Raw genomic sequence first — 9,537 nt, 5'->3', positions numbered from 1 at the left:
CGTCCCCTTCCGGTGACAAGGAGTAACAAAGTGAGTGGCAGGGCATCATATCACTCATTTGATGATGAGAGACTAATCACAGAGGTCCAGAACCACCCCATCCTTTATGATACTGCACATCCTTTTTCTAAAAAAGGACAAAGCCTGGGCAGCCGCAGGACCACAGCCATCTGGCGTAGCTAGACTGCTCACACTGCTTGAGCTGGACTCGATGCAGTGTGAGCCCAGGGTAAGGTGTACCCTTTGTATTTGACGGTTCACCTTTGTGATTTCACTGTTTCACAGATTTCTTTCAGTGCAGTTTTCCATGTTTTTAGTTCTTTTTTTTACATTGCACTTTCTTGTGGGACCTGATTGACAATAAAGCATTTCACTTAACCTTGTCTGTGACATGGCTTCTGATTAGAGTGCATTCAGCTTGCCAGATATTCTTCTGTGTAGGTTTAGAAATTAAGGGGCTGCATGGTGGGGTAGTGGCTAGCGCTCTCGTGTCACACCGAAAAGGCCCAGGTTTGAATTCCAGCTGGGACCTTTCTGTTTGGAGTTTGCATGTTGTTCCTATGCAGGTTTGGGTTTTATCCAGGTAGTTTGGCTTCCTCTCACAGTCCAAAAACAAGCTTCATAGGTTAATTGGTTACTCGAAGTTGTCCCTAGGTGTGCATGTGTGTGTGTGTGGGAGTGATTGTGTGGTTCATGCGAAAGGCTGGAGACCTGTCCAGGGTTTAGCCCCGCTTCACCCAACTGTAGCCAGGACAGGCTCCAGCAACCCCATGACCCCTTAATGGATACTGCAGAAAATGGATGGAAGGATGTAAATTGCTCAGAACTTTAAGTCATACAAAATACATGTGAGAAATGTTCATATGTGTCTGAGAAAAGTGTATCCAGTGTGCACAAGCTCAGGTGCAGGAGAAGAGACTGTGGCACATTGCTGCTGTCCCTGCATGCAATTTATGTCTTTACATGAATTTGGTTTTGAGCTGTTCAATACTTGTGGTCGGTTGAAAATTAAACAGTTTACGTGAATTTTAACTTGTGTATGCGCAATTATTCAATAATCTTACGCAACTGTGCATGATTTTTGCAAGATGCATGCGCATATTTGTGGCTTCCCATGACCGTTCCACATATGTCTAACAGACTTTTCACGCATGTACCACTGATGTATAGTTTTCATTTCATGTATACGGCACACATATCACGGTAAAGGTACGTAATTGAGGCTCGAACCGCTAATGAATAGCACATAAACAGAGCAGTAATCCCGCACGGTACATGTTCTATATTACCGGTGGATTCATTTGTAGTTCATTTGTGATACATCTGTGAAAATTTCCAGTAAGGGTTAGACTTTTTCCAAGTATGTTCACTTATGACAATTTTTTTTTCTGTGCAATATGTGCAAAATCTACATAGTGGCTGTGTGACACAGCCTTAAGCGTCTGGGGCCTAGCAGGCTCTGCTGGTATTAAAAAACTCATTTAACTCAACGGTTCGACTGTCTGTATGTTCAACCAGTTCCTTCTATATCTTCTACCATCAGTCCATAGTCCACCTGGCCAGAGCGGCTCCATCTGAGCAGCAGTTGAATCTGCATTATTGTTGTTTTTTTTTTGCAGTTTGGATTCACTTCAGAATTTGGTTCTCTCCTTAGAGCGCCGTGTCTGGAGAAAACAAAACTGATGAAGGGGGCATATTTTTACACTGCCACCCATTGAGTCTTCAAGGCAGCAGAGAGAAGGTAATCAAATTCAAACATAGTATAAATGACAAAAAAAATCATCATTAAAATTGTTTAAATAAAAAACTTCTTATTAAAGAAGTGTGCACATTAAGCAGCCTAAAGCAAAGACTTTTGGACACTGTCAGTCGTTACATGTCAAAGACATGCAGTTAACTGAATGTGCAGAACCCTCATTCAAAGAAAGCTGCTGTGTTGTCGTTCTGTTGTTGAGATGACTCCCAGCACAGATGACAAACAGACATCATCAGCTCCCAGGAGACTTCCTTCTGCTGCAGCGTTCGTTACAGCTGGACTAACACACACGTCCAACACTCTGGGGCCGCTGACCACCGCACTGTACTAACACACTCCCATATGCCTCGCTCGCCGTTGCATATTTTACACACGTTTCCACAGAGCCCTGCACACATAATTGCACGCACTGTCAACACTCATTGTCGTCACATCAACACGTATCTCATTTCAAAGGAATTGTCTCTTTGACCCCCCATGGCATCCAGAACAGAATATTTGCATAATCTCCAAAGTAAGAAGCGATATTCATGTGGTAGCAGAGGTGTAAAAAGTACTCAAAAATTTTACTCAAGTGAAAGTACAAGTACTTAGGGAAAATTTTACTCAATTAAAAGTAAAAGTATCTGGCTAGAATCTTACTTGAGTAAAAGTAAAAAAGTACTCCATTAAAATTGTACTTGAGTATTAAGGAAGTAAAAGTAAAAGCAAGAAAGAAAACTAGAGATTCTTGTTTAAGCTTTTAATCTCAAAAAACATTAAATGAAATGCATACAAGGTTTTATCCTGCTTTAGAACTGTTTGTATTTAATTATCAAACTATAAGACAGACAATCTAATGCCAGTACACGCTACTCAAAGTTGTAAAACCTCAGATTTAACTTCAGTAGAAGCTGATTCTCAAAATTGTTAGTGTCAAGCCTAGCTCTTTTGGGGCTGAAAAGCAATCCTGCAGTGCTGAAAAGCCTCTCACAGGCAGCCGATGCGGGAAGAGGTGTATTAGTCTTGATAGAGAGGCTGCAAATAGCAGGAAACGTGAGCAGAGACTCCCTGGTGTCTGAAACACAGGCCAGATATCCATCCAACTCTTTGCTGGCTTCATGTGTTGTCGGTTTCAAAGAAGCGAAAAAATCTTCATCATCAGATGAACTGTTGGCCAATTCCTTCTTGTGGTCCAAAGGCTCCAGATGCACTCTGATGTAGTCCATGCCTACAAGCACAGTGAGCAGACACAAAGAAAAGTTTGGTTGAGGGGCTTCTGACTGGGAACAAATTTTATGGATTTTGTCATTAACTACATTTACGTGCAGTCATCTACATCTAAAATCATGCAAATCCCTTATTTTAGCATAAAATCTAACTGCATTTCCAAACCACATATGATACATATGAGTTTGGTTTCAAGAAACACTGAGGGATAACTACAACCTGCTGCAAGAATACTTTACATCAATATTCATATTGAGATCACAGCCAAAGATGGGATATAACATTCCTAAAAAGTGCAAAAATAAATAAATAAAAGAATAATTTTGGTATGGCTCAAAGGTTGCCCAGATTAGAATTCGTCAAGTGTATGTTGCTTGCATTCATTTACCTCGTTTTATGATGGTTTCATCATTTGTCCAAGAGGTCCGAAATTTAGGGAGAAGGATGGCAGCTGCTATGATCTCAGGATCTTCAAACATATGCTTGAATCGTGTTTGGATTCCTTGTTGTAGGGCATCCACAAGTGGGTCACAGTACCTGAGAGAATGGTGGAGTCGCTGAAGTTTCAAGCTTAACTGATGGACACTAGGCAGCAGCCACCCCAGCTGTGTATTCGTTTCCGCTTGCAAGATGTCGAGTACTTTTGCAACTGGACGCATTGTGTTGGCCCACTCTGTCAAGAACAGCATTTCTGCTGGATTAAACCTACAGGAGAAATCAGCATAATCAAAGAGTATTAAACAAAAACAACCCACATTTGTTTACATCGATAGAGGGGAAAAACACTTACATTGGAACCTCAAGAGAGGTGCATATATTCCGAAGTGCGCCTTCTCCTGCTTCTTTGCAAATTTGAAGAATTCTGTCAACAGCCATAAAAGTTGAATTCCACCGCGTTTGGTTTGGCCTTAAAAGCTGAAGCCGGCTTTCTGATTCAACAGCTTCAGCTGCTAGAGCCGATCGGCTGCTTTTATTCCATAAAGCTTGGCATTTGCCAAAGACAGATCTGTAGAGTTTCTTGTAGTGTTCATTTGAGAGAGCTTTTTGGGCATCAACGCTTGAGACTAGGTTAAGTAAGTGACAGGCACACTTTTGATGTTTTGGTAGCTGGAATTCGAAGCCATCGTCTTGGTCCAGGACTCGTGAGGCATCTTGGAATTCCACACCATCACTTCCCTCACCACAGCCTTCAGAATCAGTGTCATCACTTTCACACCTTCTTGCCTCAGTCTCGATATCATTGTTTTCCACACCAAAAACTCTGAAAGCCTTCATAAAGTTGGAACCACTGTCTGTGGTTGTGCAAACAACCTTGTCACGTATTTCATACTCTGAGTGGATATCATTCATGGCACTGGCCAGTACCTCAAAAGTATGAGAGCCCATTAATCTTTTGCAGGCAAGTGCAGCGGAATGTCTTTCAAGACTTCCAGGGTTGATCCAGTGAGCAGTTACACCAATGAATGACTTTCTACGTGCAGTCCAACAATCCGTTGTGGTTGCAATCCATTCAACTTCACTCATGGCAGCAGTCACTTTCTGTTTCATGATCAGAGCAGCTTCAGCTATCTTGGAGCGTAAAGTAGGCCTTGTAATGACAGAAATGCCAGGCTGCAGTGTACTAATCAGCTCTTTAAATGATGGCAGATCAACAGTGCTGAAAGGATGAAGTCCTTGAATGATGTACCTTAATATAGCTTTGTTCACAGTGACTGGAGACACATGTTTGACTGGGAAAACTGAGTCAACTTTCAGTTGCTTACTGCTGGAAGCATGGGTGGAGGTCCCGATCTTTCTCTTCTGTGCTGTCAATTTAGAGTAGTTTTTGAGGTAATTTGGGTGCATTCTCTGTAAAAACAACAAATAAATATTTATATTGTATGCAATAAATGTAACAATTACACATACACTCTCTGATTACAGCATTAAAGGGTTAGTTCACCCAAAAATGAAAAGATGTCATTAATGACTCACCCTCATGTCGTTCCAAGCCCGTAACACCTCCGTTCATCTTCGGAACACAGTTTAAGATATTTTAGATTTAGTCCGAGAGCTTTCTGTCCCTCCACTGAAAATGTATGTACGGTATACTGTCCATGTCCAGAAAGGTAATAAAAACATCAAAGTAGTCCATGTGACATCAGTGGGTTAGGTAGAATTATTTGAAGCATCGAAAATACATTTTGGTCCAAAAATAACAAAACCTACGACTTTATTCAGCATTGTAGCGTCACTGCGAAGTCGTGAACGCGGATTGACAACAGACCCGGAAGAGAATACAATGCCGAATAAAGTCGTAGGTTTTGTTATTTTTGGACCAAAATGTATTCGATGCTTCAAAAAATTCTAACTAACCCACTGATGTCACATGGACTACTTTGATGTTTTTATTACCTTTCTGGACATGGACAGTATACCGTACATACATTCTCAATGGAGGCACAGAAAGCTCTCGGACTAAATCTAAAATATCTTAAACTGTGTTCTGAAGATGAACGGAGGTCTTACGGGCTTGGAACGACATGAGGGCGAGTCATTAATGACATTATTTTCATTTTTGGGTGAACTAACCCTTTAATAAAACTGACATTTGCAGCCAATTGCACACTTTATAATGTTAAATACTTGTTGATTTTAGAAATACAGTAGCATTTAGTGACAATCAAACATTAATTTTATTTCTGATTATATTGACAAAAACACAGGACTGTAAGGCTGACATGACAGGGTGAATTGATTTCATTACATTAGTTTTGATGGTAACACTTTTACAATAAGGTTCGTTAGTTAACTACATTAGTTAACATGAACTAATAATGAACTGCACGTATACATGTTAATTTCAACATTTACTAATACTTTATATCTTGTTAACATTAGTTAATGCACTGTGAACTAACATGAACAAACAATGAACATCTGTATTTCTATTAACTAACGTTAACAAAGATTAACAGATACAGTAACAAATGTATTGCTCATGGTTATTTAATGTTAGTTAATACATGAACTAATCAACCTCATTGTAAAGTGTTACCGTTTTGACAATACAACATGTTTGGAAAAAAATTTCTCGCTTGGTTTTCTTGTGTTTTGCATGAATTCAAACACAATGAGAGCACGGAATGATAATGATTATTCAAAGCTGCAATAGGCGCCAAATTTCCCGTGGACCTAACGTTACCAATTACAAATGCATTTTAGCATTTTATTACGTGAGCCTTATATTGTCAATCGCATGCATTAGTGAAAATAGGCCTACTACACATATAAAAGGCGCGCCATCAACGTCAAAACATGCACACCCAAAAAAAAAAAAAAAAAAAAAAAAAAAAAAAAAACTATCAGTAAAACAAAATACTTAATGTACTTACCTCAATATGCTTCCTTAGGTTTGATGGCGAACTTTTGAAGGCCGATATTTCTTTATTAAGCGGGAGACAGAGGACACATTTCATCTTGAATGAATCTTTATTTACACCACTTAAAGAAAAGAATTCGCGAAGATACGGCCACGGGTGCTCTTGATCCTGTGGCTGATTTTGGACTGTGCTGCTCGCAGCTGCTGATGAATCACATACTTCCTCCATTTTCTTCCACTGATTGACTGTTATAATTTCCCTAATTTCCAGGTCAAGGTGCTGTGCATTGTGGTAATAGATGTGACATGACGTCACTTCCAAAGGACCAATGAACATGTCTGACCAATTTCATATAATGTGAAAACGATTTTCATAGGCAGAATAAATAACATTTAAATTAAACTGGGCATCAGCGCAATTCAATTGGTTTGGTAATAGCAAGGGAAAATAGAATGAAGTGATCTCCAAAAAATAAGTACTTTTTGACTGTAAATAAAATTGTAAGGAGTAAAAAGTACTTTTTTTTCTAAAAAAATGTAATTAAGTAAAAGTAAAAGTATTGATTTTTAATTGTACTCAAGTAAAGTAAAAATCCCCAAAAATAATACTTAAGTACAGTAATCAAGTAAAATTACTCAAGTACTTTACACCTCTGTGTGGTAGTGACTGGCTGCTGCTGTCCTGTCATTCCAGCAGTGAAGATTTGCATGTGTGTGATGTATTTAATGCTTTCTCAAGCCAGATCCACCTCTTCATAATAACCCAGCATGAGAATTGGGCTGAGGCGGACCTGAAGCTGATTTATGGCTGGCTCTGGCTGGAGGCTCCGTCTGGGGCGTCTCTTTGACAAGAGACTGTCTTTGTGTGTGAGGATGGACACAGAGCAGATATAGGTGCTAATGCATGTGTGTATGTGTGTGTGTCTGCAGGCTCCCTCAACTAATGCATGTCGTCTAGACAACATTTGTGGCCTGCGTCCGAAAGGGGCGATTGTCTTATGCAAATGAGGGCGCGCTGGCTGTGACATGCTGTCCAGCATGTGGGTCATGTGACGTGAGGCTGCAGCGCGGCATTGACGCTTGATAGCTTGCCTTTTTATGTATTAATGTGGCCTTTGTTCATCATCACCTTATCGGCCATCGAATACACGGGTGTCACTCAGGCTGAGAGAAAGAGGACAATGGGAGATTTGTCAAGACCTTTATTTTCACGCTTAAAAAAAGGTTATAGTTACATGATTGAGGGGTGGAGGATGGACATGAATCTGAAACGTCAGGTCTCTTGTGATTCATTTTTTTCAACTGTTTTTTTTGGGTTCTACTGCTTTGATTTAGTGGAAAATTCATCTTGTAAAGTGATCTGACACATGATTAGGAGTGGTTATTTGAAAGGCGCAGCTAACAACTTCCCAGTGTATGAATCCTTACTTATTTCACATAATATCTAGCAGTTATCTTGAAGCAGATTACATTTTGATTACATACTTTTTATCTTTGGCAACAGATTAAGGACGTTTAGATTCTGAGCTTACGTATAAAAGAAAAGCAGAAGAGACAAAACAAAGAGGCTGGCAATGATGGAGCCAGAGAAAAGAATATCTAGAAACCTTCAAACTTTTGTGTTTTTCTGTCTAGTAAGCAAAATAGGAGCTTTTTTCATTTTGAATTTTAATATTTTTGTAAATATCTTACCTGTAATTCTCAGTGGTCTACAATATTAGGTTCCAGGATGCAAAAAAGCGTTTGGACAGAGGATCCAGCGTTCAGCAGAAAACCGTTTTGTCTTAATTTTGTCCGGTTTCAGGGACTGTGATCGGCGACTTTCATTAGAGTTGCTGAGAATCTGACAGACGGACGTTGCATGACAAAGGCTTTCTTCATCTGAACTAACGCCATGTGATTGTTCCCTTTAATCACCTTTGTCTACTATTTATTTAAAATAACGGTAAATGCAAAGATTCCTCAATTCCTGAGGTTGTTTATAAAATAAATGTTAATATTTGAAAACAAACATTTACCATGCACTACTTTACTACTACTTTTTCAAATGCTAATTGGACCCTAATCCGCAGTCTGTGAAACTTCTCAAACTTGTACCAATATAAAGCCACTCTAATAAAAAAAATTTTTTAAAAAGTGTGTTTAGAAAGCCACTGCACCTTTACGGAAAATTTGCACTCTTTGCGACTCAATGATAAAAATTACGAAGCATTATCAGATTCCGCCAATTACCAACAGAGGATTTGTTTACTTATTTCTCTTTAAGTCTTGCATCAAGACAAAATTGTGTGTAACTTCTGGGCTGTTGTTGGTCTTTTTCACTTTCATAGTGGTATCATTTTAAGCAGCAATCATAAAACATGTATTCAGAAATCAGAAGCCTTTATTGTCATTGTACATATTAATACGACCAAATTGTAGCAGCCTAAGAGTTGTAAATACTTTTTTGTTGTCACTTTGTTAAAAAGCGTGTGTCCTTGTTTTGAAGTCTAGCTTTTTCTTCAGTCATTCTTCTACTTTTTAAATGACCATTATGTAACAGTCATTAATGAACTTTTAAAAGAGTATTTAGGCCCTTGTGCTATCTTAGATGACCCCACCCTTGCAATGACGTGTTCTCCCTACCATGACAAAGGTGGATGAAGGTGGAAAGATTTCATGTAATCCATGGACACCAGTGAAGTTCACAAATCATTGAAGAAAAAAGGTTCAGAGCACTGTCTAGTGGGTCTAGATGACCCAACTCCCAATGTTAAAGTACCTAGGATAGCACAAGGGTTAAACTTAATTATTTGCTTTGATGATGATACTTTTTTTTTATTTCAATCAACTTAAAAATAACACGTAGTTATCAGACATAAGTGTTTTACTTTTATTCAAATGAATTCAGTTAAGTTGATGAAGCTTCGGCGTGAAGCCGTTAATGCATCATGACGTCGTAACGTAAGGATGTACTTGGAAGGGACACCCTGTGCATTAGCAAGACTCCCGCTGGAGGATCGATCAAGGACATTCGCATCAACTGTGTGTATTAATCATAATAGTTTTGATGCAAAAGCAAATGTTTTGTAAAACATGAATTCCTTTAAGGTTGTTAATTTTGCATAATTTTTGCTCTGAAAAATATGATTGGTGCTGCTGTCAGATCTGGCCGTGCAAAGAATTGTGGGATACCATTCCCTTTCCCTGTCTGGACGGATTGGGGTTCAAG

General features: G+C 39.1%; 1 protein-coding gene across 3 annotated transcripts; it reads right to left on the bottom strand.

The window, feature by feature from the left end:
• Positions 1-2,483: 2,483 nt before the first annotated feature.
• LOC111948216 lies at positions 2,484-6,986 on the bottom strand. Of its 3 annotated transcripts, none has more exons than XM_023960189.1 (4): positions 6,340-6,986; positions 3,756-4,813; positions 3,354-3,670; positions 2,484-2,966 (listed from the first exon to the last, which is right to left on the bottom strand). In XM_023960189.1, exons 1-4 carry the CDS (start codon positions 6,661-6,663, stop codon positions 2,608-2,610), a joined length of 2,058 nt encoding a protein of 685 aa, XP_023815957.1. In that variant the 5' UTR covers positions 6,664-6,986; the 3' UTR covers positions 2,484-2,607. The 3 variants fall into 3 exon arrangements, with proteins under 3 accessions (XP_023815957.1, XP_023815967.1, XP_023815963.1); XM_023960199.1 differs by having other exon boundaries at positions 3,503-3,670; XM_023960195.1 differs by lacking the exon at positions 6,340-6,986 and having other exon boundaries at positions 3,756-4,999.
• Positions 6,987-9,537: the final 2,551 nt, after the last annotated feature.

The sequence above is a fragment of the Oryzias latipes genome, chromosome 1 (genome assembly GCF_002234675.1).
Source record: "Oryzias latipes chromosome 1, ASM223467v1".
NCBI lineage: Eukaryota > Metazoa > Chordata > Actinopteri > Beloniformes > Adrianichthyidae > Oryzias > Oryzias latipes.
Note: the sequence above shows the minus strand (reverse complement) of the source record. Positions and strands in the feature narration are given on the sequence as shown.

Bases quoted from the DNA above. Each gene is read 5' to 3' on its own strand.
- LOC111948216 (XM_023960189.1), bottom strand. From the start codon at position 6,663: ATGTTCATTGGTCCTTTGGAAGTGACGTCATGTCACATCTATTACCAC. The intron at 3,671-3,755 runs GTAAGTGTTTTT...TTTCTCCTGTAG, and splicing joins ACCTCTCTTGAGGTTCCAAT to GTTTAATCCAGCAGAAATGC. The intron at 2,967-3,353 runs GTAAATGAATGC...CTGTGCTTGTAG, and splicing joins TGAAACCATCATAAAACGAG to GCATGGACTACATCAGAGTG.